This window comes from Ailuropoda melanoleuca, chromosome 13 (assembly GCF_002007445.2).
Source record: "Ailuropoda melanoleuca isolate Jingjing chromosome 13, ASM200744v2, whole genome shotgun sequence".
Taxonomy (NCBI): Eukaryota; Metazoa; Chordata; class Mammalia; order Carnivora; family Ursidae; genus Ailuropoda; species Ailuropoda melanoleuca.
In genome coordinates, this window is record NC_048230.1 from 60,243,850 (window position 1) to 60,264,580 (window position 20,731).

General features: G+C 49.1%; 1 protein-coding gene and 2 long non-coding RNA genes across 3 annotated transcripts; 2 read left to right on the forward strand and 1 right to left on the reverse strand.

The window, feature by feature from the left end:
* Positions 1-6,601: 6,601 nt before the first annotated feature.
* On the forward strand, positions 6,602-11,440 carry LOC100483744 (WAP four-disulfide core domain protein 5). Its single transcript, XM_011222573.3, has 4 exons — positions 6,602-6,845; positions 10,124-10,264; positions 10,354-10,494; positions 10,871-11,440. Exons 1-4 carry the CDS (start codon positions 6,761-6,763, stop codon positions 10,873-10,875), a joined length of 372 nt encoding a protein of 123 aa, XP_011220875.1. The 5' UTR covers positions 6,602-6,760; the 3' UTR covers positions 10,876-11,440.
* A 135-nt stretch (positions 11,441-11,575) lies between these two features.
* Positions 11,576-16,793, reverse strand: LOC105236781. Its single transcript, XR_855273.3, has 3 exons — positions 14,960-16,793; positions 12,557-12,665; positions 11,576-12,159 (listed from the first exon to the last, which is right to left on the reverse strand). It is a non-coding gene; the product is annotated as an uncharacterized LOC105236781 (long non-coding RNA).
* Positions 16,794-18,257: 1,464 nt separating this feature from the next.
* On the forward strand, positions 18,258-20,731 carry LOC117795654. The gene is made up of 3 exons (XR_004619744.1): positions 18,258-18,689; positions 19,326-19,432; positions 20,642-20,731. It is a non-coding gene; the product is annotated as an uncharacterized LOC117795654 (long non-coding RNA).

A 20,731-nucleotide genomic window follows, 5' to 3' on the forward strand; every position in this document is an offset into this window, starting at 1 on the left:
TATTCATGAAATTTTGCCAACAGGAAAACAAGTTAGAGGGTAATATATGTGTTTGATAATACTTCATCAGAAACACATAAAAGTGTTGTATATGCCTTTATTTATGTACGAAAGAGGAGAAAGGTGTGAAGGAATACACACTGTGCTGTTCACATGGCATACATCACGGTGATGGGAATGGGAAAAAACCCAGATGAGTAGGTTTTCCTTTACACATACTAGTTTCTAATTTTTTCACTTGTCACAACAAAAAGTCACTTATTGTGATCTGAAATATCAAAGAAAATTATAACCCGCAATTAGAAAAAAGAACTCAAGGAATCGTGTGAATGGAGAAAACAGTATAATTGACAGTTATATCTAAATACACAACGAGATACATGTAACCAGTAGTCCCAGTGTTAAGAACAAATACTTAAAAAAGAAGTGTCGTAATGTAAAAATGTAATAGTGTGTGTCAGGTATGATTCAGATGCAGTTGAAAGAAGTCATTCTAGGTAGTTCAAGCAGAAAAAGAATCCAGCTATTGTATGAGTGCGTGTGATTGCAGGGACCGGAATCACATCTACAGTCCTGGACGCTGAAGCGTCTGGGACAGATAGTCACTGAGTTGCCAACCGCTGCAGGGAGATGTGCTGGGAGTAATTGAAATTCACAGTGAAGACACTTAGAGCATGCCACCATCTACTGTTTTTCCCTGCCACTGTTCATGCCCCTGGTCCATCCCCTACTTACCCTTGCAAACATCAGCAAATATTCACCTCCCAGAAGGAAAAGTGCCCACCCTGAGCAGGTCTGAGAATAAGAAAGGTAGAGCACAAGTGCTGGAAGGTGTAGAGAGAAAAGAAATAAGAAAATGCACCTGGGAGAAGGAGCAAGTGTATTTAGGGGAGAGATTATCATCTTGAAATACTGCAGCAATATCTCTTTGGCCATGGCTGATGGTAGGCGCCCTCCTGTTTCAGAGGAGTACCTAAGAATCAAGCAAAGTCCACGTATTTGAGGAACTGCCCATTATTGTAGCAACGGAGGAGGGAGCCCTTGAGCTAAGAAATTAAGAAACCCATTCTAACTTCCTACCCCTCCTACTCAGGTAAAATATTCCTTTCAATATCTGGTCCAGGAAAATCTACTGATTTTAAAATAAGAAAGAAATATGGAAATCACAGAAGCCATACAAAAATACTATTTTTTAAAAGCGGAAATGAGTAGCAAAGCTTAAAAACATTTAAAACACGATTTAAAAAATCTTCAGTAAAATGTCACCACAAAGCTGAAAAAAATGGGTATTCTAAAATGAATGTCTAAAATTACTGAAGCAAATTGAAACTGTAAAGGACCACCATAAAGCAGAAACATAGAAATTCAGAGAAGAAATAGCAAGGTAACAGGAAGATGTGAAGTGAACTCCGACAGAGCTCAGAGGAGAAATTGAAGACAAGGACAAAAACATTGCAGAAATAAAGACTAAGTAAGGACAAAAGGAAAGAAAATAAGAAAAGCAAAGAACCACAAACCAAAAATGAAAAATAGCTTGAAAATAATTTCAGAGAAAGTCTTCAGTATAAAAAGTCACTAGAGATGCAGCAGACATATAAATCAAGTTGTGCAAAGAAGAAACCCAAACACACACACACAAAAGAAGAAAACCAAAACAGCAAGATAAGAGAATTATTTAGGGGCGCCTGGGTGGCACAGCGGTTAAGCGTCTGCCTTCGGCTCAGGGCGTGATTCTGGTGTTCTGGGATCGAGCCCCACATCAGGCTCCCTCCACTGGGAGCCTGCTTCTTCCTCTCCCACTCCCCCTGCTTGTGTTCCCTCTCTCGCTGGCTGTCTCTCTCTGTCAAAATAAATAAGTAAAATCTTTAAAAAAAAAAAAGGAATTATTTAAAACCCTAATTGAGGAAAATATTTCTGAAAAAAAAGCAGGTCGAGTCTACGTATTGGAAGTTCACACCGTGGTATGCACGAGACGCGTGTGAGTAAAATGTTTGGGCTGAAAAGATAAACACAGAAGCCTCCGCAAAACTAACTCCCCTCAAAAAACAAAAACAAAAACAAAATCAGAAAAAAAAATCGGATGGAATGACAGCCAGAAAACAGCAGAGCAAAACAGCAAAGCAAGAAATACTCAAGGAAAGAAAGTATGCACTGAGGATTTTTTTTTTTTCACAACTAATTTACTGGAAGTAAAAAGACTACAGGAATCTATTTCCGGACATACCAGAACTCAAGGGATCTTTTTTCCAAGAGCTCTGCTGAGCGGTTTCTAAGGGACAAGACATACCCAACCCAGAAAGATTGCGGGGATTATTGAAATGTTGAGCCCTGGACATTTTAATTGCGGCATGAAGACTAAGACAAAGTGGTGGCAAGTAGTATGTAAATATGCCATGCTGTGAGAATGTAGAAACAGCAACATTCCCATCAGATGGGCAGACGAGGGGGAAGGAAGGTGGACAAAAGAGTAAGCTCACTGATGGCTTTATATATAATAGTTTCAAGTCAAAGGATATTTAAAACACAATAAGCCTCAACAGAATTAACCACTTTTGTGCATCAGAGGACACTATCAGGATAGTGAGAAGACACCCTGCAGAATGGGAGAAAAGATTTGCAAATCCCTCCTACATTGTTGGTGGGAATGCAAATCAGGTATCTGATAAGGGCCTCGTATCCGGAATATGTAAAGGACACGTACAATTCAACATATCAAGATAAACAACCCAATTTAAAAATGGGCAAAGCACTTGGATAGACTTTCCTCTAAAGAAGATACACAAAAAGCCACAAAAAGACACTTAACGTCATTAGCCATTAGGGAAATGCAAATCCAAATCACAAGATACCACTTCACACCCCTTAGTGTGACTATAAAAATATTTTTCTTGATGGAGAAGGACAAGTGTTGGCGAGGACGTGGAGAAGCCGGAACCCTTGTACGTTGCGGATGAGAATGGAAAACGGAGCCCCAGGAACAACCCCAGAGGTTTGAGACGTAACCAAGAGCTTGGGCCTGGCTGAGCAGCGCGGTTCATTGGCTCCCTGAGACCGTTCCGTCTGGGGGAGGCGGCTCTTTTCTCTAAGGCACAGAAACTAACCCAGGGAGTCGAGGAAAATGAAGCCACCACGCTGGCCCTTGGACATCTGGAAATCCATCCTCCACATTTGCAGGCAGCTCCCTGCCGGGCACACCCACTTTCACCCCAAGCCCCGGCTCTGCCAGTCCTGCCGCCTCACCAGACGCATGCTGAGTCCCACTCTGCGGTCGGTCGCCTTCCCACCTCGAGGGACTCCCAGTGCCCTGGGAAGGCCCCGAAATGGCAGGAAAGTCATGCTGCTCCTGCCACTGAGAGGCCCCTGCTCCCCCCTGTTAGTGTCTCCCCTGCTAGATTCACTCTCCACGGGTGCTCCAGTCCTCTGATTACACAGTAACCTCTTCCGGTGGTCTCTTTTGAGAAATAAATGGTGAGGTGACACCCTGTCTTTGAAGCCTTAGCGTAATTTAATAGAGTGAGCCCTTCCCCCTAGGCTCCTATAACTTGGGGGTGACAGACTTGGGGGTGATGGGAGCCCAAAGCTGGGAAGAGCGCTCCTAGACAGACTTGGATGAACTCCAGGCTTTGTTTTCTATGCAGCAGTCACATGCTCTGTTCCAAGGAAGCTCCAAGGAAGGCCAAAGCCCCAGCAGGAACCGCTTTGAGTGTTGTGGAGAAGACACTGGCCTGGAAGTCAGTTCTCGTCTCAGCTTTGCCCCCAACTAGCTGGGTGACCTCAGGCAAATAGCTTTCCCTCTCTGAGCCTCAGTTTTTGTTTTTGTTTTTCATTGAACTTGAGGGGCTTGGATGCAAAGGGTGTCTTTCTGGGGTCTCAATACATCAGCTCCTCTACTAAGAATAAAATCAACTCCTTTTGAAAAAAAATTAATAAGAATTTATACCTGAGTCAAGTTGACTTTTCCTCCCAGTTTTACTGAGAAATAATGGACATACATCACTGTATAAGTTTCAGATGGACGGCATGATAGTTTGATTTACCTCGATTGCGAAGTGATCCCCACAATAGGTCTAGTTAATACCCATCTTCTCCTACTGATAGAATAAGAAGATAAGAAATGTCTCCTTGTGATGAGAACTCTCAGGATGTACTCCCTTTACAAATTCCACATATGTCACACACAGCGTTAGCTGTGGTCTTCATGCTGTCCGTTACATCCCTAGTGCTTATTCATCTTATAACTGAAAGTTTGCACCTTTGGACCCCCTTCCCCCGACCCCCACCTCTGGTATCCACAAGTCTGATTTCTTTTTCTATGAGTTTGGTGGGTTGTTTGATTTTTAGATTTTACACAGAAGTGAATGTAAGGATTCGCCTTTCTCTGAAGTTGACTTTTTAAAATTTAACTTTTGGGGGGGTTGGCTTCCTGCTGTGGGTGGAGGTGGGCAAGCAAAGAACCCCATGCCTCTTCCTGTCCCTCCAGGAAGACACAAGCCATGGCCCCAGCATCCCCCCTCCATTCTCCAGGGACAGAGGGAAGAAGGTGGGCTGGGCTGGGGAAGAACCTTGACACCAGGGCAGCTTAAAGCCTAAGTCAGGACCAGTGCCTGACCTCTAGGCCTGGCAAATAAAAAGATACCATAAATGGTGACCATGATTCATATTTTTAAACATTTTCTATGTCTCAGGCTCAGTATCGAATCCGTATAGGCATTATTTCATTTTCCTGTTAGCAGCCCCTAGGGGGCGCTTCCTTTTTTTTTTTTCCCCGTTCTGCAAATACACAGTTTAGACTTCAAGAGGTTAAATGATTATAGGAGTTCTCTGGGTAAGTAAGTCGAAGTAACTCATATTATTAAACACTGCCAATAACTAGTTAGAAAATAGCAAAAAATTCCTATTCAACATTATCAAAATCTATAAAATACCTACAAATAAAAGCACCTAGAAATGTACAGAAATTTTCTGGGGGAAAAAAATCTACAAAACTTCCATGTATCATGAAATGATGACCACAGTAAGTTTAGTTAACATCAATCATCTCATATCGATACAAAAAAAAAAAGATTTAATGTTTTCATCATAACAACCATCACAGGATTGTAATTGTGTAAGGTAAGGATGTGTTAACTAATCTTATCGCGGCAAGCATTTTGCGATATGTGTCACATACAGGGACGTATCAGATCATCCACGTTGGGCACCTCAAAGCTTACACAGGGCTATAGGTCAATTACATCCCAACAAAGCTGGGGGAAAACGTTCATTGTTGAAGCCGGTGATGGGTATACAAGGCTTCGTAAAAGTACTTACTGTTCTTTTGTGTAGTTTTGAACATTTTTATGGTGAAATGTTTAACAAAAAGTAACAAATTTGTTCTTGAAACTTAAAAAAGCCACCATGTAATCATCACAAATGATGAGATTGGAGGATACTTCAAGACACAGGAAAATATCTATAAAATAATCTTGATTGAAAAAGAATTTGTTCGTTATACATGTGTGGTTTATAATCAGGGAAAAAATAGCCCCATAAAATTCTCCTTCTATTCCAAAAGAAACATCAGATCATAGAATATAGGACCTCACTTTTCCTAAGAGCTTAGAAGACAGCACAAGGGATTCTAATTAAACCCACTGAAGAACTTCCCGGCTGTGAGGGTTGTCTGGGAACGGAATATCCTCTTCCTTTCCTAGGGTCAGATGAAGTAACACTTTGCTTCCAAGGCCCAGTAACTGATGGGGATCATGCGGAGGCAATGACAGAAGTCCCACCTTAGTTAGAAATCAACTATGGGTCCTTGACTGAGCCAGCCCCCTCCCATCTCTGGCCTACTGTTTCCCCATCTTTCAAGAGGAGTGTGGCGAGGATGGTCTTGACCTCCCGCAGTCCTGCTAAGGTACTATGGGTCAGTAGGGGTCTCGTTTGGGGACCGTTAAGACCCTGAGCCCCAGTGCCTCTTCCACCAAAATGCAGGAGACAAATGATGTGACGTCTTAGGTGCAGTCCTTGGCTGGGATGATTTTTTGCTCAAGATCTCTTGGGGCCAGGGAAGGGGTCCCAGAAGCCACCTCCATGTGCTGCGACCAGTCAACTCAGCCAAACAAACAACCACCCAGATAGCTGAGCCAGTCCCAGGCAGAGGGCGGTTCTACCAGATGCCACTGGAGGTGATTCACCAAAGGCAGGGAGGTCCCTCTCTCCCATTCACAGAAGCCCAGGAGGAGAGGCCAGAGCTGGCCTCACTCCCTGTGCCTGCCTGGGCCCATGTTCTCCAGCGGGGAGCTCTGACCTTAACCCTAATTCCTCCTGGGGCTCCAGAACTCTGCCACCCCCTTCTCGCCATTCAAAGCTGACTTCTGTCCCCTGCCCAAGCCATTGCTGGGACTGCAAGACCCTAGACAGCCAGGAAAGGGATCATCTGTCTCAACAACCTTCATTCTTTATATAGATGAGAAAAACTGAGGCCCGAAGAGGGAGCAGACTTGCCCGAGATCACAGCCCAAGTCCAGCAGGCAGGACAGGATCCCAGCCCCCAACACCCAGCGCCTGCTCCCACCCACCCATCTTCAGTTCTTGCACAAGCACACTTGCACTGAGGCTCACGGGCAGGGGGTGGGGCCAGGACGAGGCAAACAAGAGCCACTCCATCTGCCTCATCTCCTTCCTCCCCTGACTCAGTTGCTCTAGCCTCCCTGGAGCTTCAAGTGTCAATTTAGGGGCCCCTTGGGCCCTGGCCTTACTAAGTGCCGGTAGCAGAAACATGAGGGCCTGGAGCTCTCACCTCCTGGTGGCCCTCCTGGCTTTGGGGAGCCAGCTGCCTGCTGCCTCGGCCAGGAAGAAGGGAGGTGAGTCCATGGCTTCCTCTGCTCCAGGGACCAGGTAGTTCCTACCTCTCTGTGGAGAGTGAGGGTTGGGGGAGGGCAGGCAATGCAGTGTGACGTCTGTCGCTGTGGATGCCTGCTTCCACAGGTGTTTCCAGTGGCTGGTGTTTTGTTTGTACGGCTCTGGGCCTGCCAGCCCGCCTTGTCTGTAGCTGTGAATGTCTTCGTGCCAGGGTCTCGGTGCTCGTCTACACATCTGAGTGTGGGATTGTGTGCACATGTGTGTACGTGTGCATCTTTGTGCCTGCTTGTCTGCACGGGTCTATGTCTGCACTTGTGTATTTAGCTATGGCTGCAAGCATGTGTGTCCATGGGCCTGGGCCTGTGTGCACGCGTGTCTCTTTGTGTCTTGGAGGGGGGGGCAGCCAACCTGTCTCTACCTGCTCTTCCATCTGTCTCGTGGATTATTAGGATCTGTGGGCCTGCATGGCAGCGAGATGACCCTCTCTGTCATCTTCTGTTGCTAACGAGCCTGTGCCTGGTTTGGCCCCTGCTCATCTTGTTTCTGTCTTTCTCAGGTCCTTCCCATGTCCCAGAGACCAGTCTGTGCAAGGGACTCTCAAACTGGGTAGGGGGTGTGGTTTCTGGGATCTGTTGGGAGGAAACTCTACCCCCACCTCTCTTTTCTGAAGCCTCCTCTCAAGGGCTGGGTCTGACCTGTCACCAGGTGGGGCAGGATGGGGCTGCAAGGTGAGACAGGTTCCTCCCCACCTGGGCAAGGCCTCCACTTCCTGCTTTCCTGGGGCTGGAACACCGTGACCTACATACACCCGTGCATCCTTGGCCCTGCCTTGAGGGAAGGGGACAGTGATGGGGACAGATTCCCTCCTCCACAGGTCCTGGGGAGCAGTTCCCAGCATCCTCTCTGCCCTTTCTAGCCTAACTTACACCTTCCTCTGAGGCAGGGCTCTCTCCCTGGGGCTCCAGCTGGTTTGGGGAGGAGAGGGCTCAGGCCCAGGCTGAGGAGGGAAGGATGCTGGCAAGTTCCAAGGCCAGACCCCTGCTGGCTGTGATTCATGTGGCTCGGCCTCATTCCTCCTCACTGAGATGCTGAGAGATTGGGACTATTTTTATCCCCATCTTGCAGGTGAGAAAACTGAGCCAGTTCTGACTCCTCCTGTCTGTCTGTTCTGCAAGGCTCAGCTCCGGGCCCCTCCTCCCAGAAGTTCTCCTGGTTCTATGACCAGGTCTCCTCCACTCCACCCCAGCCCACAGGGAGATCCCTCTTAGACTTCAGGCAACTCCTCTGGGCTCATGCCCTGAGGTCTGAGCACCTCTGGCCAGGGCTACCCCTGGACCTCAGAGCCTTCCCAGGGCCCCGCCTACCGCCAGCCTCCGGGGAGGAGGGGCTCATCGGAGTAGGGGGCTCCCTCACAGACTAGCTGGTCTTTCTCCAGCAGGGGACAGCAATTCAGTTTAAGACAACCCAATGGAACAAGTGAAGTTGGTTTTGAGCACTGACTGTGGGAGCAAGGGGCCTCCTACACGTGTGGCCAGCATCTGTCAGGAGCTGGAGGGGGAAGGTTGACTCGAGGTAAAGTCACGGTGGTGGATGCCACTGCTGCTGGGGGCTCTGGAACCTTTTCTCAGATGCTAATGTGACAGCCTGGGCCCGGCCTCCATCCTCCCCAGGACTCAGTGGTGGCTGGAGCAGAGGGGTGGGAAGTCAGAGGGCTCAGCGTCCTAGCCCAGGCCCCTGTGGGTCTGGACAATCATGCCCTTCCAACCCTTGACTTCTTCCTCTAAATGGAAGAAGATACTGATTCAAGCCTTCTGCATGGAATCTGGAAATGGCCCAAAATCCTAACAAGAAAAAATGGCTAGATCAGCTCAGGGACGGAACATTCTAGAGCTGTCAGAGGACCACCTCAAAGACCAAGTTCACAGAGATCCCTGACACAAGGCCACGTGCAACAGGTCGAGCACACAGTACAGGTGTGGCTGACTGCGGCCGGCCGGGTGACAAGGCACCAGGCTGGTGACACCTGGACCTGACGATGCCGGGTCACCTTTCAAAATCCTTTCTTTCAAATAGTCGCTGAGCCACTGGTGTTTTGCATCAAGGACTGTGCCTCAGCCCAATGGTGAGAGAAGCAGGCAGGGGTCTGTTCTCAGAGCCTCCAGTCCAGGGACAGACAAATAGATGTGGAGTCACAAACTCTGAAGAAAAGAGTGAGGGGTGGGGTTGGGCAGCTGACCTAGTTAGTCCCCGTCGGAGAGGGGGGCTCTCCCTCGGATGCCGTGTTTCCACCGAGACCTGATGAAGGCGATGCAGGAGCGAACACGGAGCAAAGCATTCCGCAAAAGCAAGGCCCCGCAAAGAGAAGCAGCTGGGGGCAAAGCAGGAGCTCTGAATGGAAAAGGTGTTGAGGATGAACAGAGGGAGGTGGGCAGCCCCAGGCCGGGCCCGGCCCTGTTGGCCCAGGTGCCCTTTCTTGCCATCCTTCATGTCATCTGAGTCTCCAACAAGCCCCGGGAGGAAGGGGTCCAGTTTCTTATTCCACAGACAGAAAACTGAGGCTTGCAGTCAAAAAACAAAGCAAAACAAAACAAAACACACAAAAACAAAAAACTTGCCAACCATTTGCAACAATGTGGGTGGACCTTGAAGATGTTACACTGAAGGAAATAAATCAGCCAGACAAAGACAAATACTGTATGATCTCACATTGGACTCAAGAAATCAAAACAAACAAAAAACAAGCTCCTAGATACAGAGAACAGATTGGCGGTTGCCAGGGACCATGGGTGGGAGGTGGGGGAAAAGGGTGAAGGGAGGCACAGATACAAACTTCCAGTTATAAGAGAAATAAGTGGTTTGGATGTAATGGGCAGCGTGGTGACTATAGGTAATAATACTATATTGCGTAGCTGAAAGTTGCTGAGAGATCTTAAAAGTTCTCATCATAAGAAAAAAATTTCTAACTATGCATGGGGACAGATGTTAGCTAGACTTGTTGTGGTGATCCTTTCATAATATATAAAAATATCAAATCATTTTATTGTACACCTGAAACTAGTATGTTATGTCAATTATGCCTCAATTAAAAATTTAAATAAAAACAAGTAAAAGCAAGTCCACCATCCCCAAAAAATAAAACAAAAGCAAAAGCAAAAAAACTTGCCAAAAGACAGGCAAGAAGTAAGGGGTAAAGAATTCAGGTCTTGTGATTCCCAGATCAGTGCTTATTACATGACTCGGAATGGCCTCCAGCTGCAAGATTTGGGGGGTTCTCTTACAGAGAAATTCGGGGGCTGCCCACCAGATGATGGACCCTGCCTCCTCTCGGTGCCTGACCACTGTATGGATGACAGCCAGTGTCCCACAAGGATGAAGTGTTGCTACAAAGCTTGCTTCCGCCAGTGTGTCCCTCTGATCTCTGGTGAGTGTCCCTGCCCAGCTCGCCGAGCACCCAAGCCCCAAGCCCCAGAGCGGGGCACAGGCAGGGCTCACCAGGCCCCTGTGTTGCAGTAAAGCAGGGCAGCTGCCCTGAGGACGGCCTGCGCTGCCTCAGCCCCGTCCAGCACCTGTGCAACAAGGACTCAGACTGCAGGGGCTCCAGTCGGTGTTGCCTCGGTGCCTGCGGCCGGGACTGTCGCAACCCCCTCCAAGGTATGGTTCCTGTGCGCCTGGGGCAGGTTCTTTCCCTCTCTCAGCCTCAGCATTAGCCGTCCTTCCAGGTCAATAAGCTTAACAGGACACCTACCTTCCTAGGAGCCTGGGGCTGCCCACGCCAGACCTGGGGAAGAGGATGGGGTGGGAGGGGTCCTGTTAGGACCCGTTAGGACCACAGAGGAACCAGCGATCCTCCATTCTCTTGTTGATCTTGCAACTGCTCTGAGCTTCAGTTGGCCCTTATGAAGGAGGGCGGGACATCCTGCCCGAGTGGCCACCAGGGCTGGGCTGATGGGCTGGCTGGGGATCAAAGTTTCTAAAGACCCCAGAGCCGTGTGATGGGGGGTGTAACACTTTCCTTCTCTCTTCCCAGGCTAATTCTGGTTCCGGATCCTCAGGATGGAGTCCCTAGCAGGAAGAGATGATGATAGGGGGCCTGGGACCCTGCCACCCAGATACTGTTATCTCTGCTAGCGGCAGTTCCAACCTTCTGATGAACACTGTTCTGCTGTCACCTCCCGTCCTACCCATCCATCCACCCACCCCTGGTTTCTCCTCCTAGGAGTCAAGGTGCATAGATAGACTCCCATCACCCTGCACCACCCCCCATCTCTTGGCGTGTTTCCCACCTAAAATGCCCAACTCAGGTAGCCGCCTCTTTGTGGGGTCCAAACCCCTCCCTCAGGCAGCCCAGGAACCTCAAGCAGAGTTTTCCAGACATTACCTATTTGCAGACCCTTTTCCACCATTTTTGCCACACCTGAAAAATAGCATCGCAATATCTTGCGTACTGCCTCTACTGCTATTTATCTAATGTTTTTCTTTAAATGGACTCACTGTTGTCTATACATAAATTTATTTCAAAAGAAAACCTTGACATCATCACTATGAATGGAATACACAGGATCATTTGCCACAAATAAAATGTGATTGTAAAAACAAATGCAGTGAAAACAGCTAAGGTTCGTTAAAGTAAATGTCCGATGAAACAATATTAAATAATAGTATTAAATTCTAACCAGATGCTGCCACCTGCCAGCACTGTGGGCCTGAAGGCTGCTCCCTGTCTCTGGTAAAAAACTGGTAATAAACGAAGATTAACAAGGGTTAAAGACATGTTAAAGACACAGATCTCAAAACCGTGACCCCTTTCCTGGGGTAATCAGAAGGACTGAGAAGAGAACTTTCTCAAGAGTCAGTGCAAAATGTTGCATCCAGGTCCATTCTAAGATCGTTTCAAATTGCTCCACATTTGGGGAATGTTGCTTGAACAGTTGGGATGTCATTTTTGTGGTAGAGCCCGTCTCCCATAGGACGATACCTCCTTCACCTGGATTTCTCAAGGGTCAGTCTGTAGTCAGGGCCTAGGAGGGCGGGGGAGGGGGTCGAAGAGGGAACGACAGCCATCCCAAGGGACATTCCTGGACCCAGAGGGCTGGATCCCTGACTGTCCCATTCACTCAGGACTCACTTTGGGGAGGGGCGGGAGGCAGGCAGATTCCTCCCTGCTGTATCTGCTGGGTTTCCTCTTGTATCCCAGTGGAATCCGGGCTGGGCAGCCCACCGCACAGGTTAAGTTGGGAATCCTGGGTCTTCTTTCCTTTTTCCTTTGACCTGGCAGTGTGGTCACAGGGGAGTCACCACTCAGGGATTCTGTTTGCCCTGTTGGAAGATGGAAAGAATCCTACTTCCTCACTGCCAGGGTCCTTCTCTTGGGGTTCAAGTGCTGAGCTCAAAAGCAGCAAATGCTAATTATAGGGATACATGCTGAGACCCAAGAGAGGAGGAGAAGGAGAATAATCTGCGAGTCACTGACTCCCTGTGAGCTTGGAGATTTCCTGTCCTTCTGGGCCTCAGTTTCCCCATCTATAAACTCAAGTGGTCAACCCAGATAATAGGGTACATTGTACTGTTTGCCCAGAGACGCCCCTCCCCACTGTTCCATGGCTTTCTTGGGGAAGAGCACACATCCCCCACCCAGGGATTTAGGGCTTCACCCTGGGACTGATGGGATGTGGGCTCAAGGAACAGTGCACCAGTTTCAAGGCAAGGCACCAACCTTCTCAGAGCTTCTGCCCTCTGCCATGAGAAGGGCTTGCCCAGAAGCCACTGGTGTTGGGATGACGGACAGTTGAGGCAGGCCTGAAGTGGAGCTGCCAATCTTCTAACTTGCAAGAGCAAAATAAATGTGTGTTAGGAAGCCAGTGAGATGGTGGAGGGGGCATCTGTTATGATTTACAGCAGTGAGAGCTTGTCCAATCCAGATAAGGACTGTTACTCTTGAGCGAATGCCCATTCCATGCCTCACGCTCTAAAACATTACTTCATTCATCCCTCCTTTAACCCTGAGAGAGGTGGGCATTCTCATTCCCATTTGACAAGAAGAACTTTTGGGATAAGTGACTTGCCCAAGGCTCCCACTGAAGAGGTGAAGTAGCCAGGACTCCCCCATACCGCACCCCTCCTCCGCTCCCACTAAAATCAACAACAACTGAAATGAAAGCACAGATCCCGTGGCGGGTGTCACTTTAATTACTCTACACGTATAATCTCATTACGTCCTCACAGCCTCACTCTGTAGGCTTTATCATTTCCCCCCATTGCACATATGCGGAAACTGAGGCACAATGACGTTGATTTGGCCAAGACTGTACAGCTGGTAAGTAGTGGAGCTGGGATTCAATGCCAAGCAGTGGGGCACCAAAGCCGACAGCCTTACTGACGACACTAATTACATCCCATCTTTGAGAATTCCTTCCAGCTTTAAAGACTCAGTTTGCACATCTGAGACATGGGGAATCACAAAGAGCCAAGAAGGTTAAGTGACCAGCCTCAGCTCCAGGCAGCTGGAACCCAGCACCTTGCCCTGGGTTTCCTTCCTGAAAGGCGTCAGGAGGAGAATTAGGGGACCCCAGGACAAGGATCCCAGGTGAGCGGGTTAGAATGCAGCTGCTTAGGGCCCCAGGGCTGAACTGAGGCCCTGAGTCCCGAGCTAGGATCCTGGAGCAGCAGGAGGCGGCAAGTCACAGGCCATGGCTTCTCTGGCTATAGGGGGCAGCATCTACACAGTCTCTTCTGGAGTCTTCTCAGCTTTTTGGCTAACTAGCTACCTGCTCCCTCAGGTCTGGGCATCGGGCTTGGCAGTCAGTGCCAACTCTGTCCTCAGCCACCAAACTCCAACCCAATCGGCTCCATCTCCGCTGCCTATCTCCACTGCCCTTCTGGAAAGTCTTCTGGGAGGCTGGACACCTGAGTCCGGGAGCCTGGGTCCCCAACCTCCAATCCCGTTTTCTTCCCTCACTCATTCAAAGTCAGCTGAGCACTTAGCATAGGCTCTAGGCGGTATCGTGACAAAGCTTACGCGCTAGAGGGTAAGACGAAGCCCTGGCTACAGAATTGTATGAGGTGCTTCGGAGGGAGAAAACCAGGAGACTGTGGGAGGCCAGGGGGGACCTAACTCAGCCTGGAGACCAGAGATTTCCTGCAGGAGGTGATATTTTGATATTGAATATTTGATACTGAATTTAAGTAGGAGTAAGCCAAGTGTGACAGTGCCAGTCATCCATTCTCCCCTTCTTCCTTACAGCCAGCAATGTCCCCACTTGGAAACATCCAGCCACCCCTCAGGCTACTGGGGTGCTGGTGACATTCTATATTTTGACTTTGGTGGCAGTCACATGGATGCATAAATTTGTAAAAACTTAATTCATTTGTAACTTAAGATTTACTATAAGAACGTTATCTTCCAATTTTTAAAAGTAAAAATTAAGTTTTTAAAAATTTGCTCCCCTTGCAGCTAGAGATGACCATGTGGCCCAGGACTGGCCAATCAGAAGTGTGAGGAAGTCTATTAGGAGGGGCTTCCCAGAAAGCCCTTGTTGTCAGACAGATCTATCTTTCACCCATCATCCATTTGTACTTTGTCCAGAATTCTGGAACATGGATGCTGCAGCTTGAACAGCTATCTGGTGACCTTCAGTATTGTCTTAGGTGGGTTCCCTGGAAGCGAATCTTTAGATGAAGATTCAGAGGATGGTAATGGCTTGGAAATGTTCCAGAAAGAAGGGGTCTGGGAGTGGAGAGGTATACCAGAAGGTCGGGGGAGGAATGGGGGGAGGCAGCAGGGGTGTGACAACAAGCAAAGTCCCACACTGGGGTAGGGGGAAGGTTCTAGAGATAAGAGTAGGTGACTCTTCACAGTTGTCCCGTGGAGCAAGAGAGCTGCAGCATTTGTCTCTGTACCCCTCAGTCAACAGCTAATCACTCCGGGATGGAGGACATCCATTCCCAGGCACTTCAGGCTCTCCCTGTGTGCTGGCAGAGCAAGCCGCAGCAGCCTTTGGGAAGCCCTTAGACAAAGAGATGCAGATACCAGCTGTCAGGAAGGAAAGCATGCCAGGAGCCAGTGTAAAAAAAGGTGGCAAAGGGATCGGAGGGGATATGGGCAAAGCACGGGCCTTACCTGCTGCAGGGATGAGAGCCACACAAGAAGAGCAGGGGAGGAAAAGCCAAGGAGCCTGGGTCTTCAGCGCCATTCCTGGGCGGCTGCACCTGGATTGCCGAAAAAAGTCACCTCCTCTCCAGATAGGCCACCGTGGCTCACTTTGCGTTCTCGTAACTTATGTTGAATCTTAACTGATACGCTGGGTAAAGAAAGGGCAAGAGGTTCTCTTCACCACACTCCCGAAAGGTAGGTGTTGTTCCCATTTTACAGACGAGGAAGATAAGGATCCAAGAGGAGACATCACGTGGCTCGTGGTCCCACGGCCATTTAGTGGTAAAGGCAGGATGCAAACTCAGTGTATTCATCGTCTCTTACTGTGTCACAAGCCTGTAGTGGCTTCAAACAACACACATTTGTTATTTCGTAGTTACTGTGGGTCAAGAATCCAGGCACAGCTCAGCTGAGTCCTCAGCTTCGGGGGCTCACAAAACTGACATAAAGGCGTTCAGCCAGGGCTGGGGTCTTAACTGAGTCTCGACTGCAGAAGGATCCACTTTCAAGTCCATATGGTTGTTGGCAGAATTCCAGTTCCGTGCAGGCTGTAGGACTGACTTCCTCAGTTTCTAGTTCGTCGTTGGCCAGAGTTTGCCCTCGGGTCCTTACCTTGCCACAATGGCAACTTGCTTCATCAAAACCAGCAGGACGTCAATCTTGTGTTACCCAATCCTGGAAGCAACATTCCCTCACCTTTGCCATATTCTGCTCATTAGAGGCAAATCAGGAAAACCTGCCCATGCTCAAGGAGGAGGGATTACACAAGGGCATGAATACCAGGAGGCAGACATCACTGCCACACATTCTAGAAACTGCCTGCCACACCTAGTCTACTTAAATACAAAAATTTCTGTACTTCATGCAACATCAAGCTTACTCTCTAGGGTAAAACCTCATGGATTCAGATGGCCATTTCTGGCCAGGGACTGAAGGAGAATTTGGGGCACAGCTCATCCGTGGTACATAATGGGTATGGATACCCCCTTTAGCCTCAGAGGTCCATAATGTCCCTCTTCCCATTCCTATCACTCATGAATTAATCTCACACTCCATATACTTCCCATGTGATCTGCGGGATGAAACCAGATCCTCGTTTCCAGCTCTTCTGCCCTTGGGAAAAAGCTCTGTCTTTTCTCTTTTTGGAAGCTACTGCTCCAACTCCGGGGCGGAGGTACCCCTTAAGTTTTGGGGGGCAGTGAAGGCTACAGAGAGAGAGTACTGGCCCAGGAAATGGGAGATCTGCTTCTCCACAGATCTGCTTCAGTTTCTTTGTTGATAAAACGAGGGAATTAGGCAAGATGATTGCAAACTTCCTGCTCTAACTTCTTACTGTGAGGGAAGGACTGAAGCGGAACAGCCTAGAGCTAGGAGGTCCAATATGGCAGCCACTAGACAGATGAGAGTACTAAGCATGTGAAATGTGATTAATCTGAATGAGATTCACTGTACATGGATATAGCAGGCAGAATTTTAAGATGATTCCCTAGGACCCTCTCCCTCTCCCTCTCCCCCCATATCATCTCCTCCTCTTGAGTGTAAATGGAACATGTGAAATGTGTTCTGGGAGGAAACGGAGACTGTCCTGGGTGGGCCTGTCCTAAGCAGGCAAGTCCTTTAAGAGCAGAGCACTTTCTCTGGCTGGTTGCAGAAGAGGAAGTCAACACTCCAGGTTGCCTGGAAGAAAGCAAACATCCATGTTGTGAGCTGCCCGTGGGCCACGTGGCAAGGAACCGCAGGCAGCCTGTAGAAGTTAAGAGTGATCCCCAGCAGACAACCGCAGGAAAAGGCGACCTCAGTCCTGCAACAACAAGGAAATAAATTCCACCAACAATCTGTGAGCTTAGAAGTGAAACTTCAGATGAGAACCACAGCCCTGGCTGACATCTTTGACGTCAACACGGTGAGACCCTGGGTAGAGAATTCAGCCATGCTGTGCTCAGATTTCTGACCTATAGGAACTGTGTGGTAAAAAATCTGTATTAATTGCTAAGTTTGTGGTAATTTGAATAGCCCGGATTTCTAAGACTTAGTACAAAATAAAAATGTAAGATACCTCCTTTGTAATGTCTTTATTGATCCCATATTGAAATTATATTATTTTGAATATACTGGGTTAAATAAAATATATTATTTTAAAAATCAATTTTATCTGATTCTTTTTATTTATTTTTTAATGTTATTAGAAAAATTTAAATCATATATGTGGCTCTAACTCTATCTAGTGGACAGTTTTGTTCTAGAGGTCTCAGATGACTGTGGGTGAGTCACCTCACCCTGAAAGCCTTGCATTTCTTGTCTTTGAGATTAGAATAATTAAAGCACCGATCCACAGAATACTGGCGGCATAAATGAGATGCGGCCCACAGGATACTAGGCCCAAGGCAGGGTGTCAATAAATGTTGGTTATTATTATTAATAACAATATTTGTGAAGTAGGAATCCTTTCTTGTATCTAGGTCCTAGTCTCCAGAACCTTCTCTCCAGTCTGACACACAGTAGGCACTCAATTAATGCTTGTGGATTACATAACTTTTTTTTTTTTTTTAGGTTTTATTTTTAAGTAATCTCTACACCCAAAGTGGGGCTAGAACTCACAACCCCCAGACTGCACGGTCCACCTACCCAGCCAGCCAGGCCTCGTGGATTACATAACCTTGACAAAGCTCTTTGGCACCGTTCTCACTTACCATCCCAAGCCACTTGGAAGGCAGAAATCAGGGACCCATGGCCAGATGGAGAGACAGAACTTCTGGGGGGCAAAATATCTGCTTCAGGCTTCACAGCCCAGGGGGCTCTCGGGGAATGAGGCCACCTCCTCCAACTCCCTGATGCAGATCCCCACCCGCAGTCCTGGGAGACCCGAGTTCCAATCCCAAGTCCACAACGCCAAGCTAAGTGACCAGCGAGGGTGACCGAGCCTCATCTGTCCCTGCCAAGTTTGTGAGGAGTATTTTGGAAAAGTCACCTCAAGCAGAGTACCTGGCACATACTAAGGGCGCAAATTAAGGAGGGTATTATACTGCTGTTGTTGTTTGTCAGCGGTGCTCCGGTTGAAATCCCTCTCTCGCGGGACCCCCTTCCCCTAAAGGACCACTCCTCCGCTGGTCCCTGACTGGGGAGGATGTCCTGGCGCTGGGGCCCAGTCTCCAGACACCACCCCCACCCAATCGAGTCAGGAATAGAAATCACCGCCTCCGGCAGCCCGCGGTCTCCCTCCCTCCCCCGGCAGCGATCGATGTGGCCTCCGCTGCGGGGGACAGAGGAAGACAGGGAAGAACCGGGCGGTGGGGCCTCCGGCGGTAACGAGACTCCGCGGGGCAGCAGGGGCAGAGACGAACCCGGCCGGCCAGCGGCTCCTGGCCTCAGCGGCTTCGGGGACAGACGCGCCTTGGCGGATGCGCCCCGGGGAGCCTTGCCAGGTGAGGAAACTCCCTCGCGGAGGGGCGTGGCCCGGAAAGGGGCGGGGGCTGCAGAGTGGGAGGAGGGGGCTGCCCGGTTCCGGTCTGTGCCCCCTTCGTGAGACCACCCCCCCCCCACACCCAGGAGGGAGTGCTGTGGGGTGGCGGAACTCTGGGGTCTGTCCTGTTGGTTCATCCGTGAAATGGGATTAGAAAACCTCTCCGGCAGGGTTGGTGTAGGCATGAAACCGAGTGCGGTGTATATGGAGCCCTGCGAAGTGACCGGCACATAGTAGGTAATCAAAATAAGTGCGTGGAGAGAGCCTTGAATGGAAAAGCCTAGTTTCCAAACTTTACTGTGCCGTGGACTAGCTGGGTAATGTTGAGCAAGTCATTTAACCTTTTTTTATTGGGGATTCTTGTTGGGGAACGTTTGTTGAATTATCCCAATTAATAGAGCGGGAGGGTGAGTTCCAGAAAGAGAAAGGGATTTGCCCACAGTCATGCAGCTAATGGGTGATGCAGCTGGATTGAAAGCTTCATCTTTTAACACCAAGTGCGGTGGGGGAGGTGGGAGTAGAGCTGCGTTCCGCGCCCCCCCCCCCCCCCCCCCNCCCCGTCCCAGGTACTGACTGTGCTCCTATTATGTACAAGGGACAACCGTCCTGCCCATAAACATCTTGCCTTAGTTAATCCTCATGACCTTTCCAGGAAAGAGTGATGTCTCCCCGTTTACAGATGGGGACACTGAAGCTCAGAATGGATCCCGTCAATGGTCAACAGTAAGTGGCAGACTCAGAATTTGAACCCAGTTCTGACCAGAAGAAAGTGCAAAGGATTGACATTTATTGAGCACCTACTGTGTTCTAGGGGCTTTGCGCACACATTCACAATAGCCTTTCACCCAAAGTGCTGTTCTCCCTGTTCTATAGATAAAAAGAGCCAAAGCCCAGAGTGGAAGGGGACTGGCCTGAGGACCCAGAAGTGACAGAGCTAAGGACAAGACCCTTATCCTGACCAGCTTAACTCCAAGCCCAAGGTAAGTGAAGGGCACCTCACCTGACTCCCTACCTGGCATCGGGCCAGCCGCTTGATGTACACCAATCCCCTGTCCACCCTGGGAAGAAGGCATTACTGATGGGATGGTGCAGATGGGATTATCCAAGATCAGGAGGTGAGTCACTAGCCCTCAGCTCCAGCAGAGCTTGGAGACATGCGCAGTGGAAGGATCTAACATTTTCTGGTATCAGCAAGGCTGAGCACTTTCCACAACTACTTTAGTTCTCCAGCATGCCTTGGGGGTAGGTGCTTCTGTCTGCATTGTGCATTGTGTAGGAAACAAGACTTGGAGAAAAGCATCTTCCTCAAGTCTGGCTGATTCGGAGAGACAGTGAAACAGGTGCATAATTTATTGAACCCCTTCAGGCCCCATAAACACAATAGGTCATTTAATCTTTTAACCACACTTTGGAGGTGGCTATTTTTATCTCCACTTGACAGAAGTTCAGGGAGGTGACATGACTTGCCTCTGTCACAGAAGAAAGTGAATGTTCCATCTGATTGACTCCACAGATGCCTTAAATGGTCTAAGCCAACGGCTCTCAAACTTGACCATGCCTTAGAATCACCCTCCACGCTTGTTAAAACACAGACTGCTGAACTCCATCCCGAGTTTCTGATTCAGTAAGGCTAGAGCAAGCTGGGAATTTGCATCTTTGACAAATTCCCAGGTGGCACTGATGCTGCCAGGGCAGGGGACACACTTTAAGAATTACCGGTCTATACTGATGTTCCCAACACCCCTGGGTGGTCAGCATTACTATCCACATTTGGCAGAGTAGGAAACTGAGGATCAGATTGATGGTGTGTCCAAGATCCCACAGTAAGCCCCTAGCACATGAAAATCCAAGTTTGGGAAAGGGAGATATCCTATCTGAGCACACCCACCCCCCGGGGTGCCAGGATATCCTGCCATTCAGTCACTTTAATAATCCCCCCAAGACAGATCTCAGCATTTGTTCTGTGCAAATGAAATGGGGGTGGGAAGGCTTAGTGATTTGACTAAGACCCTCGGTGGGGGAGCGAAACCCAAGCCTGACTCTGAGAGCAGAGGGTACTTGACATCTACTGAGCGCCCACTGCACACCAGGGCTGGTGGAGGGGACAAGGGGTTTAAACCTGGCCTTCTGGAAGGCAGGTCCCGGGGACCGCACCCCCACCCCAGCACCACCCCTCCGCATATCCACAGGCCATGGTGAGCGAGTCCCCGGGGCCCGGCGCCCGCGTGCCCTGGCGGCGGAGCGACGAGGCGCTGCGCGTGAACGTGGGCGGCGTGCGG

Bases quoted from the DNA above. Each gene is read 5' to 3' on its own strand.
- LOC100483744 (XM_011222573.3), top strand. From the start codon at position 6,761: ATGAGGGCCTGGAGCTCTCACCTCCTGGTGGCCCTCCTGGCTTTGGGG. The intron at 6,846-10,123 runs GTGAGTCCATGG...GTTCTCTTACAG, and splicing joins CTCGGCCAGGAAGAAGGGAG to AGAAATTCGGGGGCTGCCCA. The intron at 10,265-10,353 runs GTGAGTGTCCCT...CCTGTGTTGCAG, and splicing joins GTGTGTCCCTCTGATCTCTG to TAAAGCAGGGCAGCTGCCCT.